Genomic DNA, 16,880 nt, shown 5'->3' on the forward strand with positions numbered 1-16,880 from the left:
GCATATGACAGAGCTGCAGTTTATCTCAGGAAACTTATTCTAGGATCATACTGATGGAGGCCAAACTCTGACAATAACTCAGTCTAAACTTCAGCATCTTCACCTGTCTTAAACATGACCTCTTGTTATCTGCTTCTAGAATCCCTGACAGTTCAGAATACACAGAATATACACATTCCAACGAGAAAGAAAAATTCCAAGGGGAGGGCCCATCATGTGTGGTTAACTAAAAAAGTTAAAGACAATGTCAAAAAATCATATAATTACACAAAGACAGTTGGCAGGTCAGTAGCTTGGAAAGAATATGAAACCAACAAAGAATGACAAAAAGATGAATAGGGAGGGGAAACCTAGAGTACAAGAGAAAGATAGTTCGTAATTAAGGATGACTTGTAAGAGTTTCTATCCATATTTAAGTGGGAAAAGAGCTAATAAAGTGAGATTTGGCCCTACAGAAAGTATATCTGGGAAGTGACAGTGGAAAAGAGGGAGATGGCTGATGAATTAAGTAGATACTTTGCATCAGTCTTCACTTTAGAGGACACAAATAGCCCAGAAATAGCTGCAAATTAGGAAATAGAACAAAGGACAATATTGCACAGGAACAGGCCTTTTGGCCCACCAAGCCTGCACCGACACATGGCGCATTTCTAAACTAAAGCCTCTATGTGGTCCATACCTCTCTATTCATGTATCTATCAAGATGCTTCTTAAACATTGCTATTGTATTTGCTTCTACCACCTTCTCTGGCAGCATGTTCCAGTCACTTACCACCCTCTGTGTAAACAAAATCTTGCCTCTCACATCTCCTTTAAACTTTCCCCCTTTTACCTTAAACCTATGTCAATTACTAGGGGAATGGCATTTCTACCCTGGAAGGGCAAGAGGAACTCAGGAAATTCACAATCACCAGGGAAGTGGTATTAAGCAAAATTGCTGGGTCTGTGGGTTAACAAATCCAGATGGACTTCACCCTATGGTCTTGAAATTATTTACTAATGAGATAGTTAATACATTGGGTTTAATTTTCCAAAATTCCCAAGATTCAGTGAAGGTTCCATTAGATTGCAAAATAGCAAATTTACTCAAAAGGGAGACAAAGTGGGCAGTTAGGTAGAGTCAACATGGTCTTGCGAAAGGGAAATCAGGAAATCATGTTTAACCAATTTGAGTTATTTGAAAGAATTGCATGTGCTGTGGACAAAGGGGAACCGGTGGATATACTGTACTGAGCTTTGAAAAGGGTCATCTGGACTCAAAACGTCAGCTCTTTTCTCTCCTTACAGATGCTACCAGACCTGCTGAGATTTTCCAGCATTTTCTCTTTTGGTTTCAGATTCCAGCATCCGCAGTAATTTGCTTTTATACTGTATTTAGATTTCATTTGATAAGATGCCACATTGTAGGTTATTGCAAAACATAAAAGCATGTGGTGTAGGGGGTAACAAACATATTGGCATGAACAGAAGTATCTTTCTTGGCACAGTTCTTAGAATTATAGAATCCCTACAGTGCAGAAGGAGGCCATTCGTCCCATTGAGCCTGTACCGAAACACCCAGGCCCTATCCCCATAACCCCATATATTTACCCTGCTAGTTCCGCTGATACTAGGGTCAATTTAGCATGGCCAATCCACCTAACCCGCACATCTTTGGACTGTGGGAGGAAACTGGAGCACCTGGAGGAAACCCACGCACAGGGCGAATGTGCAAACTCCACACACACAGTCAACCAAGGCCAGAATTGAACAGGTAGTGGTGCTAACCACTGCCGCTGTGTCACCTTTACAACCGAAGCAACACCATAAATAATGTTTTTTTCTAAGAAAACAACCCATAAAAGACTCTTCAGGTGTTCAATTAATTTATAAAAATCAATTGTTAACCTTTAGTAAAGAAAGTTAATGATTTAGAATAATTCTATTGCTATAGAGGCATTATATATATTTTTAATAGCATTATTGAAAATTATTCGTAAAGAACCAGGAATGAATTGTTATATGAATAAATATCCCGGAGAGCCATATTCACTTGTCACACTGCATTCACGGGCTGAGTAACTGTGTATCAGCCCACTAGCCACATGGAGAGATGCAAGAAATAACTCGATAACGTTCCAGCATTTTGAGTCTAAAGTGTGATTATTTCAAATTTATGTGAACTGGAAGACATGTAACATCTTATTTCATCTCCACATCATCTCCAATGCACTGTAAATTTTGTACAATGCAATGACAGGTTGATAAAAATCACTGTGATTACAAAAGAGATTAAATGAAACAAAAAAATTCAGATCACAAAAATTCTGGTGTAGTTGTGAAAGCAGTAGAAGGAATTCTGCTCTGGATTAGCATTAGTTTTCAGGAATTATGCTTGTTCAGATTTGGACTGGATGCTTCAGCAACGAATTAAACTCCAGCTAATCAACTCACTGAATTTGGACTGGGAGTAAGATTGCCAACTTTGGTTGGAGGTTTGGTCATGTGATGTTGCACATGACAGCTAGGTTGGAAACAGCTGATTGGCTACTACAGCATTAAAAATATCAGCCCTCCGCTTTTTACTTTCTCCATCTAATATGGCAATAAAAGGTGGGTGGGTCACCTCCCAAATTGTCCGTACCAGTGCTGATGCGTGGTAGGAAATCCTAGCTGGTGTACATGGCCTAGTTTCTCATAGGACAGTGCCTTTAGCAACTGGCATGTTATTGTTACTTTACACTTCTTTTTCACTATCCAATTGTGCCCCTTTGTATTTCTGACAGTTTAGTTAGGGCACAAAATGGCATAAACCATTTACTCTGTTTCTCTTTTCACAGATGCTGCCTGACCTGCTGAGTATTGATGTGGAAGTGCTGGCGTTGGACAGGGGTAAACACAGTAAGAAGTCTCACAACACCAGGTTAAAGTCCAACAGATTTATTTGGTAGCAAAAGCCATTAGCTTTCAGAGCGCTGCTCCTTCATCAGGTGAGTGATGAAGGAGGAGCAGCGCTCTGAAAGCTAGTGGCTTTTGCTACCAAATAAACCTGTTGCACTTTAACCTGGAGTTGTGAGACTTCTTACTCTGCTGAGTATTGCCAGCATTTTTACTTTTCATGCAGATTTACAGCATCTGTAATACTTTAGTTTTGGATTAAATGATCAGCAAATTAGAAGCTAATCCCATCAGATCATTAGCAGAAAAATTGTCAGGTTTTGTGGCAAATAGACAATTTTAAATCGTTAAAAATGAATCTAAATACATTGGGTCCAATCTCCTAGTCATTGCTGACAAATATTATATAGATCACTTCAAAAGATATTTTTCTCCAGATCAATGTATTGTTTAAATGTATATTTTAATGTAGTTTTAACAACAGATTAATATTTCTGACATTAGGTCAAAGAATTAGCAACAATAAATTGGTATTTATATGTTCACTACTTCACCTACTGTATGTTTTACTACTTTTCAACCTTTTAGTTGCCTTAAATCCAAGTTTCTTGTCCTTTTGTACGCTTCAAGCTAAAGATAAGTCTGTAGGAATGGAGACACTCTCCTGATTCAGTGTTGTAAATAGGATACAATGTGCAGTATCTTATGCGTGTCCCTATTAAGTCTCAATACCATTTAATTACATAACACCTAAAATGTAGAATACAGCTCAAGTTGCTTCACTGGGGACTTATCAAACAGAAGTTGACACCATACCACATAGGAAAATGTTAGGTCAACATAGTTGGTTATAAGGAGCATTTAACAACCTCGGCAGCAGAAGGCACAGCAAACAATTGTGGAGCACACAATTTGTGCAGGGAATCAGAATTAGAGGAGTGCAGATATCTTGGAAGGTTTTGAGGCTGCAGTAGATTTCAGAAGCTATAGGAGGGATTTGAAAGCAATGAGAATTTTTTTTAAATGTTGCTGTACCAAGAGGTGTTATAGGTCAGGGAGCACACTGCTTATGGGTGAATGGGACATGTTAGACTAGGCAACTACTGCTTCTGTCCTCAGAGGTACTTTTTGACTTTTTAAAAAATAAATTAAGTACATAAAATTAAATAAATGGGAAAGTGGATTTTCCAATATTAAAGTGTCGTCCAGTAAAATAAGGAAGATGAACAGATGTTTGGATTTTTTGTATTCATTTGTGGGGCATGGGTGCCAGCATTTATTGCCCATCCTTAATGGCTGAGGGCAGTTTAGAATCAGCCACATTGCTGAGGCTCTGGAGTCAAGTAGACCAGCCCTAATGGACATTGGTGAACCAGATAGGTTTTTCTGACAATCAACAATGGTTTCATGGTTATCAGTAGATGTTTAATTACAAATTCCATCTGCCATGGCAGGAATCTAACCCAGATCCCCAGAACAATAGCTGAGTTTCTGGATTAATATTCCAGCAATAATACCACCAGGCCATTGCCTCCCCATAAGTGCTTTTAGGAGCTAGTCAGTGTTCACAGCTGTTTATAAGCGCTAGTGCCGTTTAAGTGTTTGGAAGTGCTTTCATTGTTCCCCTTAAACCAACTTTTAATTCCAGAAATCCTCACCCTCAGTATCACTGGCTCTGCTCACAACTGCCCCTACCCAACACCCCAGCTCTCAGATTTTGGTGGAATAAAGGTTCTGGAAGTGCCATGGTTCGGTGTTCTGCACGGTGCTGGGTGAGGTTTGCGCAGAGCCAAGGGGAGGGAGGTGAATGGTGGAGTGGGTGGTGTTGTGGGCGGGTTGGGATGGGAATTGTGAGGGTGAGTGATGTTGGGAGTTGTGATGAAGGACTAGACAACAGAGCTGGGGATGTGAGATTGTTCCGAGATTTTTACTGATTTCAATGCTTTGCTGAAGACCGAAGCTTCATCCCTGTTCAGAGTGACACTAAAGAAATTAGCCTCACCATTTGCCATTATTGGGGTGACACGATCTGGGTCCTTGTCTTTGCACCTATTGGTGGTGAACTGTAGGTAGTCCAGTCACAATCATGACAACATTAGATAGGTGGACATCCCTGAATGGCTATAGCAATGAGGGAAATTGTGGTAACGCACAGATGGCAGCAGGTTTTCAAAGGTGACCCTATGTCTTTGGATGATGCTAGCAATGGGTACCATGTAGATGAGGAAGAGAATACAAATGACTAACCCTCAGCGAACCTCAAAGATGGTTGTGCAAAAACAGCCCAACTGAGATGGACCATGGGGGGATATGTAGTAGAATAGAAGAGATAGTGGAAGAGGTCAAATGCGTTGAATGCTGAAGAAAGGTCAAAGCAGGTAAGGAGAATGTGCATTTGAAGTCATTTTCTGAAACCAGTTTCCCACAAATATTTACTTCTGTTGTCTTTTATCAACAAAGCCTTATTACAAGTGGGGAGAAAAGGGACTGAGATGCTAATGAGCTAAACTTAATGTAGCTTTCTCATGGAATGGAATTTGATAACTTGTCTCCATAATTGATAAATATCTCACCCGCTGTATTGGAAGGTTTTTGATCTCTCTCTGACTGTGTGATGTTTTCTGCAGGATTTAAGTTATTTCATTCACTTGTGGGTGCTCCTGCCCATCATGCTTGCAGGAACTCTCCATCATTGTTATAGTCATGCAATGGTACATATACCTCAGCTTCTCCAGTAATGCTACTTATTAAATTGCGAGTAATACCTTGTAGTAATTCTTTGTTTGTTTCCATAGCCCTAATTCTGTATCTGAGCTTTTACGTTGAAGACTTTTGTGCCTTTAGGCAGCTAAGGATGTGGATAATTTTCTAGAGTTCCCCAACAATCTTTACCAGTTCCGACGCAGTCACCCAGACTCAAAATGTCAGCTCCGTTCTCTCTCCACAGATGCTGTCAGACCTGCTGAGATTTTCTGTTTTTTGTTTTAGATTCCAGCATCCGCAGTAATTTGCTTTAATCTTTTCTGATTCCTCCTTTGATCATGAGGGGCTTCTCTACCAGTACTGTTTCAATGTGAAATTATTAACCTTTATGTTATCCAACATTCACATGATTCTGCATGACGTACCTCAGACAGATATGGTTATTGCTTTTACATTGTACAGGAAAGGAAATCATTGATCAGATCTATTTTTGAGTACAGTTGTTAGGTTTGATGTAAATAATGGCCATCTGCATTTATATTCAACTCTGCAAGAACCCACTGGCTGTTGGGTTCCTACTAAATGAAGCGGACTCTGAAAAGAGAGAAAGAAAAATCAATGTCAAATTTCAATAACTAACTTAAATGTACAACAGTTTCTGTTACATTATTATCATGGAGAGATGCACTTTTCACAGCTACCACACACACACATAATTAATTTGATCGAATACAGAGGTTACAAATGCAATATGAACCACAATTCTATGTGTTTGAGATATGTGGCATGTTACCTCGTACTGTAACATTCATACTATATATTCTAGCATTTCCAGAATGGCTTTTTGAGATAACACAGAATCAAACGAGTGTTATCTTAATGATTTTGAGAAGCCAGATGTAGCTTTAATATTCTTAGGTCAGCATTATGCGTCCCAATCAGACATACATGGTTAAGATGCAGAGTTCAACCTCTTGTACTTTATCTCAACTGTATGCATCAGCTGACACCTCAGAAAAGCGCTCCATGCTGCACTAGACATTTTTCAAATTCCCATTCTGTCGACTTTCCAGTAAGGAAGCCAATTCGTGCTGAGTTAAAATGGTGTTGGTTTTCCAATTATAAACTGATTTTGGAGTTGATTTAAAAGAAAGATTGAATGGTACTTTTTTTTTTATTTTGCATGTGAAGATTGTCCAGATACTTGAACAGAATATGCTTCAGATGTTGTCTTTTTGAAACTATAAGTTCGCTGGCCAATCTTTCTCTGCATCAGCTATGACTCTTTACATTGGCTGTATGACCGTCATCAATGGAACAGCAAATTTGAAATTGGAGCTCTCATCAACAGCTCCTCAGCAAAACATGCCCACCTCTATCAAAATAGTTAACATATTATGAATCTCCCAAATTATTTGGCTTGCATGCAATTTATATTGCTTTTACCTCTTTTGGGACAGGATCCAATAGAGTAAACTCGTATTTGTGAAGTATGAGGGCAGCAAACATGTGAATTTCCAGCAATGCAAACCACCTATGAGGAAACAAAATAGCTGTTTGAAGAAGAAACCAGGCCCAATAGAACATAGCTAGACAGTAATTATCAGCTATATTTCACCAACCATCAGATTATTGAAGCTTTATTTGTATTTTCTAAAGAGCTCTGAGCCAGTATGTAGTAGTTTCTCAGACTTTCTTCTGTCCCCACAGTGAAGGTTTTCCTGGAACAGGTCCCTAGCCTATCATATAGCTTGAGGTGCGCCAGTCTACATCAAACATGGCTGGCCAGGAGTCTCCTGCTCTGGTCATGCCATTGGTGTGTTGTTTATGTTGGAAAGATTCTGCAGGCTGATACTCAAGATATTTGGCCGCGTTATGAACGCACCTTTCTTGGCCATCAAGTCCTTGGGTGGAACTCGAACTTGGAGCTTCTGAATCAGAGGCAGGGATGCTACCCACTGCACCACAAGATCTCCTGAGCAAGTAGGTAGTCTGTTTTTATTACTGAAACTCCTGGTTAGATAAACCAGGAGGTCAAGACAGCTGACATGACCTTATTATGCCTTTGATAGATTGGAAATCTCCAGTAACTTTACACACACATGCACAAATCCCTGTGAAGTTGCTCAATATTTTAAAGCTAATGCTTCAGTGCACTAGGAAAGAAGTGAAATCCAACTGAGAAAAAGCTATACAGGGCAACACATGGCAGTATCAGTTCATCTAACATCTGTGCTTAAAAACAGAAAGTGCTGGAAACACTCAGCAGATCTGGCAGCATCTGTGGAGCAAGAAACAGAGTTAACATTTTGAACTGAACATAACTTCTTCAGAACCTTACAGCAACTGTATATGAGAGTCAGTGGGGATGAGTTGTGGGAAGAATAAAAGCGTACATGCATCGTGGGTGCGTGGTGGCTTGCATCCATACAAATTCGGCAGCAGCGTCCAGTGCCCCTCAAAATTCTTTATTTCATGTTAATGTGGACTCAGTACTGAATTCCTTGGTTCCAGTAAATTTTCAGCAAGGGGAAAATGGTGACTGAAACCAACTTTACAATCCTTCAATGACTTAATTAAAACAGCTTTTCCTTTGATTATTCTTCTGGCAGCTTATGACTGATTCTTTTTCATATATCCTTAATAGTTTCTAGTCAGGTAGTTTCGTTCTGATTCTTTTATTCCATAGCCACTGAGTTCAGATTTGTTGGTGTTTAATGAATGGAAAATCTCAGCTACAATTATGTTGTCTTCAGTTTCAAACCAGATGTAAGAGAAAGCAAGTGTGGTGCACCAAATGAAACACAGGACGTACAGCAGGTGAACAAGAAATGTGGGACAGAACCTTCCCCAAAGATTTCTAAGTGCCATAACGGCAAGAAACATGGGGTGAACTACGCCAGTCTCTCAGGCGTGTTCCGCATCGCAATCTTTTGACACATCACTTTTTTGGGGGAGTTGGGAGCTTGGCACCAGTATGGGGTGGTGGAGCCTAAACATGCTGGTGAAACTGGCTTCAGAACATCCAGCTGCCATTTCACAAGAGTGCCCCAATCTCATGGTGCACCAGGAGACTCGCTCCCACCTCCACTGACATCGGACCCCCCCATCGGTGCCATGTTCTACCGGGCCCCAACACAAGTTGCCTGAATCAGGGCCCTCCGCTGGCTGACCCCCAAACATGTTCCCCCACTGTCATGAACCCCCTTCGTGATCCATCCCTGTACAACTTCCCTATATGACCCTTCTGCATAGCTTTGTTTAATTCTTATATGCAGTCATGTTTTTGTTTAAAACATGTTTTGTTTTTGCGGTATAGTTCTGTCAGTTAATCACAGAGTATTGGATTTCTCTTTAAATGTTAATGATCTCTAACCAGATTGTAACATTGTTCATAGTGAATCAGAGATGCGCTATTTTATGACAAGGATTGCTGATATTTTTAACATATTATATATAATACATGGGGCTACTGCTTTACAATAGCCGAATAAATCAAATACTAGTTTTATTACCTGGTACTCTAGCGTGTTTATCAATATCTTGAGATGCCAAGATAATTTGGACTGATTAGCCTGGTTCCTGTTGAGCACACTTCCACAGCACAGATCTTCATATTCAAAGCCAACAGTTATTTATTCTGCTGTACTACTCAAAGGCATTCAGAGGTATGTTCGTATATGAAATAAAATTATCACTTTGGTGAGGCAAAGCAGACATTTTTGAAACAATATAAAAATGTCTTTCTTGTTAAGACCTGATCTACAATTGGCAGATTCTATGAAAAAACTCAAGCACTATTACTCGTCATAGCCTAACCACACATTCCCATCCTAAAATGTCTGCAGCATTAATCTATCAGCTTCATTTAGAGATACATTGGCTAAAATGTTAAACATAGCAATGCAATAACTGAAAAACATGATATTGAGCTTGTCTCCTACCTTCCTGGGCACTGATATCTGCCTCCTCCAAAAGCCATGAAGCCATCCAAGAAGACGTGTTTTTCTATATCTGCCTTTTTCCATCGGTCCTGCAGGAAGACGACATTTTTCTGCATTATTGTGTGGAAATAAAACAAAGTCAAGTACCAAACTGTGGATGGAAGGTGGGGAAAAATGTAAACGTTTAACAAATCGATCAAAAGAATAAGCTGGAATGATAATCTATAGCAGACGAAACAGGGTAGGGAATTAGGGGTATTTGTGGATAATTTGCTGACACTGTACAGTTACAGGAGCCGTAAAGAAAACAAACAAGTTCTTAAGCAAAAGAATAGGATGTAAGTCCCAGAAAGTGATAAGTAGATTGTATATTAAGCACTAAGTTTTGTACACAGTTCTGGTCGCAACTACTGTGGAGTCAGGGGGAAAGCAAAATTCATTCCTCAAGTTAAGCACCTGGTTAATATTGTGAGTTTGTGGAAACTTATTACACTGGAGGAAAGGTTTGGGGAGGATCTTGCTCAGGTATTCAATCATAAAATACATCACTACACTTAAACCAGAAACCTTAATACTATTTGACATAAAAGTTTACCAAGAAAAAGCATGGAACCAAGTTTGGTGGTGAATAACTAATATAGATTTAATTTCACCTAATGTAAAGAAAGCTCGAACCTAGTACTTCCAATTTACATTTAGAAGGAATTAGGTAAAGGAAAAAGATGCCAGAATCTTCCATTTTCATTCATTTTGTTGATCTGGAGTGATACATAAGCCAGACTGGATAAAGGCAGCACAATTCCTTCCCTAAAGAACATTAGTGAACCAGATGGGTTTTCATGATAATCCGGTAGTTTCATAGTTGCCATTACTGATGCTAACTTCCTTTTTAATTAACTGAATTTAAACACTTCACTAGTGGGAAACAGGTTCCCATCATTTAATTTTTAAAAAATTCCAGTCAGCACAAGAGGGCCTGAATAGGCCCTGCGATTACCAATAATTGACCATAAGACCATAAGACATAGGAGCGGAAGTAAGGCCATTCGGCCCATCGAGTCCACTCCACCATTCAATCATGGTTGATTTCAACTCCATTTACCCGCTCTCTCCCCATAGCCCTTAATTCCTCGAGAAATCAAGAATTTATCAATTTCTGTCTTGAAGACGCTCAACGTCTCGGCCTCCACAGCCCTCTGTGGCAATGAATTCCACAGACCCACCACTCTCTGGCTGAAGAAATTTCTCCTCATCTCTGTTCTAAAGTGACTCCCTTTTATTCTAAGGCTGTGCCCCCGCGTCCTAGTCTCCCCTGTTAATGGAAACAACTTCCCTACGTCCATCCTATCTAAGCCGTTCATTATCTTGTAAGTTTCTATCAGATCTCCCCTCAACCTCCTAAACTCCAATGAATATAATCCCACGATCCTCAGACGTTCATCGTATGTCAGGCCTACCATTCCTGGGATCATCCGTGTGAATCTCCGCTGGACCCGCTCCAGTGCCAGTATGTCCTTCCTGAGGTGTGGGGCCCAAAATTGCTCACAGTACTCCAAATGGGGCCTAACCAGTGCTTTATAAAGCCTCAGAAGTACATCCCTGCTTTTGTATTCCAAGCCTCTTGAGATAAATGACAACATTACATTTGCTTTCTTAATTACGGACTCAACCTGCAAGTTTACCTTTAGAGAATCCTGGACTAGGACTCCCAAGTCCCTTTGCACTTTAGCATTATGAATTTTGTCACCGTTTAGAAAATAGTCCATGCCTCTATTCTTTTTTCCAAAGTGTACAACCTCGCACTTGCCCACGTTGAATTTCATCAGCCACTTCTTGGACCACTCTCCTAAACTGTCTAAATCTTTCTGCAGCCTCCCCACCTCCTCAATACTACCTGCCCCTCCACCTATCTTTGTATCATCGGCAAACTTGGCCAGAATGCTCCCAGTCCCGTCATCTAGATCGTTAATATATAAAGAGAACAGCTGTGGCCCCAACACTGAACCCTGCGGGACACCACTTGTCACCGGTTGCCATTCTGAGAAAGAACCTTTTATCCCAACTCTCTGCCTTCTGTCTGACAGCCAATCGTCAATCCATGTTAGTACCTTGCCTCGAATACCATGGGCCCTTATTTTACTCAGCAGTCTCCCGTGAGGCACCTTGTCAAAGGCCTTTTGGAAGTCAAGATAGATAACATCCATTGGCTCTCCTTGGTCTAACCTATTTGTTATCTCTTCAAAGAACTCTAACAGGTTTGTCAGGCACGACCTCCCCTTACTAAATCCATGCTGACTTGTCTTAATCCGACCCTGCACTTCCAAGAATTTAGAAATCTCATCCTTAACGATGGATTCTAGAATTTTGCCAACAACTGAGGTTAGGCTAATTGGCCTATAATTTTCCATCTTTTTTCTTGTTCCCTTCTTGAACAGTGGGGTTACAACAGCGATTTTCCAATCCTCTGGGACTTTCCCTGACTCCAGTGACTTTTGAAAGATCATAACTAACGCCTCCACTATTTCTTCAGCTATCTCCTTTAGAACTCTAGGATGTAGCCCATCTGGGCCCGGAGATTTATCAATTTTCAGACCTTTTAGTTTCTCTAGCACTTTCTCCTTTGTGATGGCAACCATATTCAACTCTGCCCCCTGACTTTCCTGAATTGTTGGGATATTACTCATGTCTTCTACTGTGAAGACTGACGCAAAGTACTTATTAAGTTCCTCAGCTATTTCCTTGTCTCCCATCACTAGATTACCAGCGTCATTTTGGAGCGGCCCAATGTCTACTTTTGCCTCCCGTTTGTTTTTAATGTATTTAAAGAAACTTTTACTATCATTCCTAATGTTACTGGCTAGCCTACCTTCATATTTGATCCTCTCCTTCCTTATTTCTCTCTTTGTTATCCTCTGTTTGTTTTTATAGCCTTCCCAATCTTCTGACTTCCCACTACTCTTTGCCACATTATAGGCTCTCTCTTTTGCCTTGATGCATTCCCTGACTTCCTTTGTCAGCCATGGCTGCCTAATCCCCCCTCTGATAACCTTTCTTTTGTTTGGGATGAACCTCTGCACTGTGTCCTCAATTACTCCCAGAAACTCCTGCCATTGCTGTTCTACTGTCTTTCCCATTAGGCTCTGCTTCCAGTCGATTTTTGTCAGTTCCTCCCTCATGCGCCTGTAATTACCTTTATTTAACTGTAGAACCTTCACATCTGATTCTGCCTTCCTTCTTTCAAATTGCAGACTGAATTCTACCATATTATGATCACTGCTTCCTAAGTGTTCCCTTACTTTAAGATCTTTTATCACGTCTGGCTCATTACATAACACTAAGTCCAGAATAGCCTGTTCCCTCGTGGGCTCCATCACAAGCTGTTCCAAAAAGCCATCCTGTAAACATTCAATGAATTCCCTTTCTTTGGGTCCACTGGCAACATTATTTACCCAGTCCACCTGCATATTGAAATCCCCCATGATCACTGTGACCTTGCCTTTCTGACATGCCCTTTCTATTTCGTGGTGCATTTTGTGCCCCTGGTCCTGACCACTGTCAGGAGGCCTGTACATAACTCCCATTATGGTTTTTTTGCCTTTGTGGTTCCTCAACTCTACCCACACAGACTCCACATCGTCTGACCCTATGTCGTTTAGTGCTATTTAGTGAATTTAAACACTTCACTAGTGGGAAACAGGTTCCCATCATTTAATTTTTAAAAAATTCCAGTCAGCACAAGAGGGCCTGAATAGGCCCTGCGATTACCAATAATTGACGTTAACTGGCTGCCTGTTGTTCCCTGGCGGGCAGCTGATCTGACCCCAAGACAGTAAAATTAGGTCAAGTTTGTGTTGCCAAATGAACACAGAGGCTGGTTTCGCCAAATTGCACACCCACTTGAATCCTCTCACTATGAAGGTCAACATACCATTTGCCTTCTTCAACTTCTGCTGCATCTGCATGCTTACCTTCAGCAAAATTTGTTGCAAGGTCTCTCTGTCTATAGCCATTCAGATAATAACCTGCCTTCCTGTTTTTGCTATCAACGTGGATAACCTGACATTTATCCACATTATACTGCATCTTCCATACATTTTCCCACTCACTCAACTTGTCCAAATTACACTGAAGCAACTCTGCATCCTCCTCACAGCTCACTCTCCCACCCAGCTTTGTATCATCTGGAAATATTACATTTAGTTCCCTCATCTAAATCATTTACATTGTGAATAGCTTGGGGTCCTAGCATTGATCCCTTTGGTATACCACCAGTCGCTGCCTGCCACTTGGAAAAAAACCTGTTTATTCCTACTCTTTGTTTCTTGTCTGCCAACCAGTTTTCTATCCGTCTCAATGCACTAATACCCACCAGTTCCCCCTACCCCCAATCCCATGCTCTTTCATTTTACAGGCTAATCTCTTATGTTGGACCTTGTTGAAAGTCCAAATAAACAACATCCACTGGCATCCCCTCATCAACTCTACTAGTTACATCCTTGAAGAATTCCAGTAGATTTGTCAAGCATGATTTCTCTTTTGTAAATCCATGCTTACTCTGTCCGATCCTGCCAGTTTTCCAAGTGCTCTGCTGTTAAATCTTTTATAACGGACTCTAGCATTTTCCCCACTACCGATGTCAGGCTGATTGGTCTATAATTCCCTGGTTTCTCTCTACCTCTGTTTTTAAACAGTGGGATTACATTTTCTACCCTCCAATCTGTAGGAACTTTTCCAGAGTCTATAGAATCTTGGAAGATGACCACCAATGCATCCACTATTTTTATGGCCACTTCCTTAAGTACTCTGGGATGCAGATTATCAGGCCCTGGGAATTTATCCGCATTCAATCCCATCAATTTTCCCAACACCATTTCCCTACCAATACTGATTTCCATCAGTTCCTCCCTTTCACTAAACCCTGTGTTCCCCAACATTTGTGGTATGTTATTTGATTCCTCCTTTGTGACGACAGAACTAAAGTATGTGTTTAGTTGGTTAGCCATTTCTTTGTTCCCCATTATAAATTCCCCTGTTTCTCACTAAGGGGCCTACATTTGTCTTCACCAATCTTTTTCTATTCATATACCTGTAGAATATGATGATAAGATGCATAGTCAGTATAGTTAAGCAGAGATGAAAAATAACAAAAAAAGAAAAATCTAATTGGTGCATAATACATTGGGAGGAGATAAAGATTACCAGGACCTCGGAAAAAAAACAAACTGGGAAAACTTGGCAGGCAATGGAGAAGAAATAAGGTAGCTAGGAATTAGTTTTGACAACAAAAATGCTGAGAAAAAATAAGGGAACAGGTAAGTACAGAACAATGAAATACAGAAAATCGACAAATTAGCACAACTGCAATACAGTTATTAGTGTTGTGCCTGAATATATCTGACCCTGATTTAAGCATCATATTTTTCCAGCATATTCCCAAACAGTCCAGCCCGCCCTGGGAATCAGAGTGGGCGAGGGACGGACCATGGAAAGGTCCATTATTTCAATAAAGTAAACTGCTATATGACTTAGAAAGTTTTGTAAAATACCATAGAAATTTATAATTGTACTTTACTGTTGTTCCTGATTTCTGTTCATTAAGATCACTCCAAATTATGAATTTGCTTTTGTTGTAACCAAGGAACTATTCCTGTATTAAGATGAAAATATTACTACTGTTCCAAAGGATTCAAAATTCTATTTGCTGTGTAGACATGAGGTATTGGCAAGCATTTCTGCTACACATATCCAAAGATAATCAATAATAAAATGCTCAAATATACTCACGGGAAGAAACTTTTCAGGTTCAGGGAAATGCTTTGGATTCCTGTGTGCCCAATAAATTGACAACATGAGCATGTCTCCAGAAGGAACAATGTAATTCTAGAGGAAAAAGATTTTGCCATTACATAATTCCTGAAGATGTACAGGTGCAATTATTTTTGACATTTTTAAAAATAGTTTGTAGTTTCTTCCTTTGTTCTCCTAAAGGTATTTAATCAGCTTCTGCCCAAGAACAGATGAATCAGGAGCAGGATTAGGCCACTCAGCCCCTTGAGCCTGTTCTACCATTCAATAAGATCATGACTGATCTGATTGTAACTTCAACCCTACATTCCTGCCCACCCCCAATAATCATCCATCCCCTTGTGGTGGGTTTTGGTTACATAGGTGCTGGCTACCATCCAGTATCTTACCAAGCTGACTGTTACACAATGTGAGGATTGTCACAGCGATATTCAATTACGGAAGCTTCATGGCTAAGCCTGATTCATTTCCCAGACAATTTCTATTCTAGTTTAGTCCCAGAAGTATTCATTAGATGGTCATTAAGAGCAGGATCTCTGATCGACTTTCCCCTTACCGTTCCAAAGATAAGGGTGGGAATTTTACCGTCCTGCCCACCATGGAAATCGGAGCAGGTGAAGGGCGGACCATGGAAAGGTCTATTGACCTTGGGCAGGATTTTATGGTTTCGAGATGAGTGAAATTATAAAATCCTGCCCAATGAGGCCAACGTACCATTATACTGGTTGAAATTATCTATTTAAGCAAAGAATGTGACCACATATGAACTTTCCTTAATTATCATGAGCAGCTCCGCACTGGATGAATTCACTGAACCATCAATCCTGCATTTTTTGTTTTAGAATATTCAAATCTGCGATCTGCACTTGTGACATGCACTGTATTGTGCACACCTGAAATAGTTCAGTTATATTTCTTTTGAATTAGTGATGGATCTCCTCACTTGTGTAATATGATTGTCACGAAAAGCAAAAAATGGAGGATGACCTGTGCAACAAAACATTTGTTCAACTGGTTTCCTTTCAAATCCAGGAACAAAATGTCAGGGGATAAAAGTACCCCCCTGGAAATCAGGCACACAGTCAAGGTTCCACTCTCTTATTGCAAGTTACGATTTTAATTTGCTTCCCTATCAGGTCAACCTAATGGGAACAAAAGAGGAAACCGAAAAGATAAGTGGTTTGTATAAAAGACCTTTGCTTGTGGAGCCCAGAGGAATTCTCCTGCTCACCTGGGCCTGATAAAGAAAGTTTTGGCCTCCCCTTCCCCAGCTTCCCTTGTCTCATCTATTCGCAAGCCCCTCCTGATCCATTCCAATAATTTACCCGGGTGCCAGGGATGATTGTTTCGGTCCTTGGTGGCCACTTCCCAACCCCCCGCTGCTTATCACTGATTTGGGGCCGGACACTATTGGGATCTACACAGATGAGGTAAGGGAGTTAAAGTCTTTTGTGCCCCACACTGCCAAAGGGATGTTTGAATAACTTTCATCCCCAAGTTAAAATCAGGCCAAAGGAGTTTAAAGCCAGCTGCAGTAACAAACCAGCAAAT

At 40.5% G+C, this 16,880-nt stretch overlaps 1 protein-coding gene across 1 annotated transcript in view; it reads right to left on the reverse strand.

Annotated features, from left to right (window-relative positions):
• Nucleotides 1-5,431: 5,431 nt before the first annotated feature.
• cyp39a1 (cytochrome P450, family 39, subfamily A, polypeptide 1) overlaps nucleotides 5,432-16,880 on the reverse strand; it is a 34,255-nt gene continuing 22,806 nt past the window's right edge. The window contains exons 9-12 of the mRNA XM_078213732.1: nucleotides 15,309-15,404; nucleotides 9,525-9,613; nucleotides 7,027-7,114; nucleotides 5,432-6,174 (exon numbers count right to left, since the gene is read on the reverse strand). Coding sequence (XP_078069858.1) covers nucleotides 6,052-6,174; nucleotides 7,027-7,114; nucleotides 9,525-9,613; nucleotides 15,309-15,404 — 396 coding nt within the window. The 3' untranslated portion in view covers nucleotides 5,432-6,051. The remainder of the gene's footprint in view (nucleotides 6,175-7,026; nucleotides 7,115-9,524; nucleotides 9,614-15,308; nucleotides 15,405-16,880) is intronic.

This window comes from Mustelus asterias, chromosome 5, assembly GCF_964213995.1.
Source record: "Mustelus asterias chromosome 5, sMusAst1.hap1.1, whole genome shotgun sequence".
Lineage (NCBI taxonomy): Eukaryota > Metazoa > Chordata > Chondrichthyes > Carcharhiniformes > Triakidae > Mustelus > Mustelus asterias.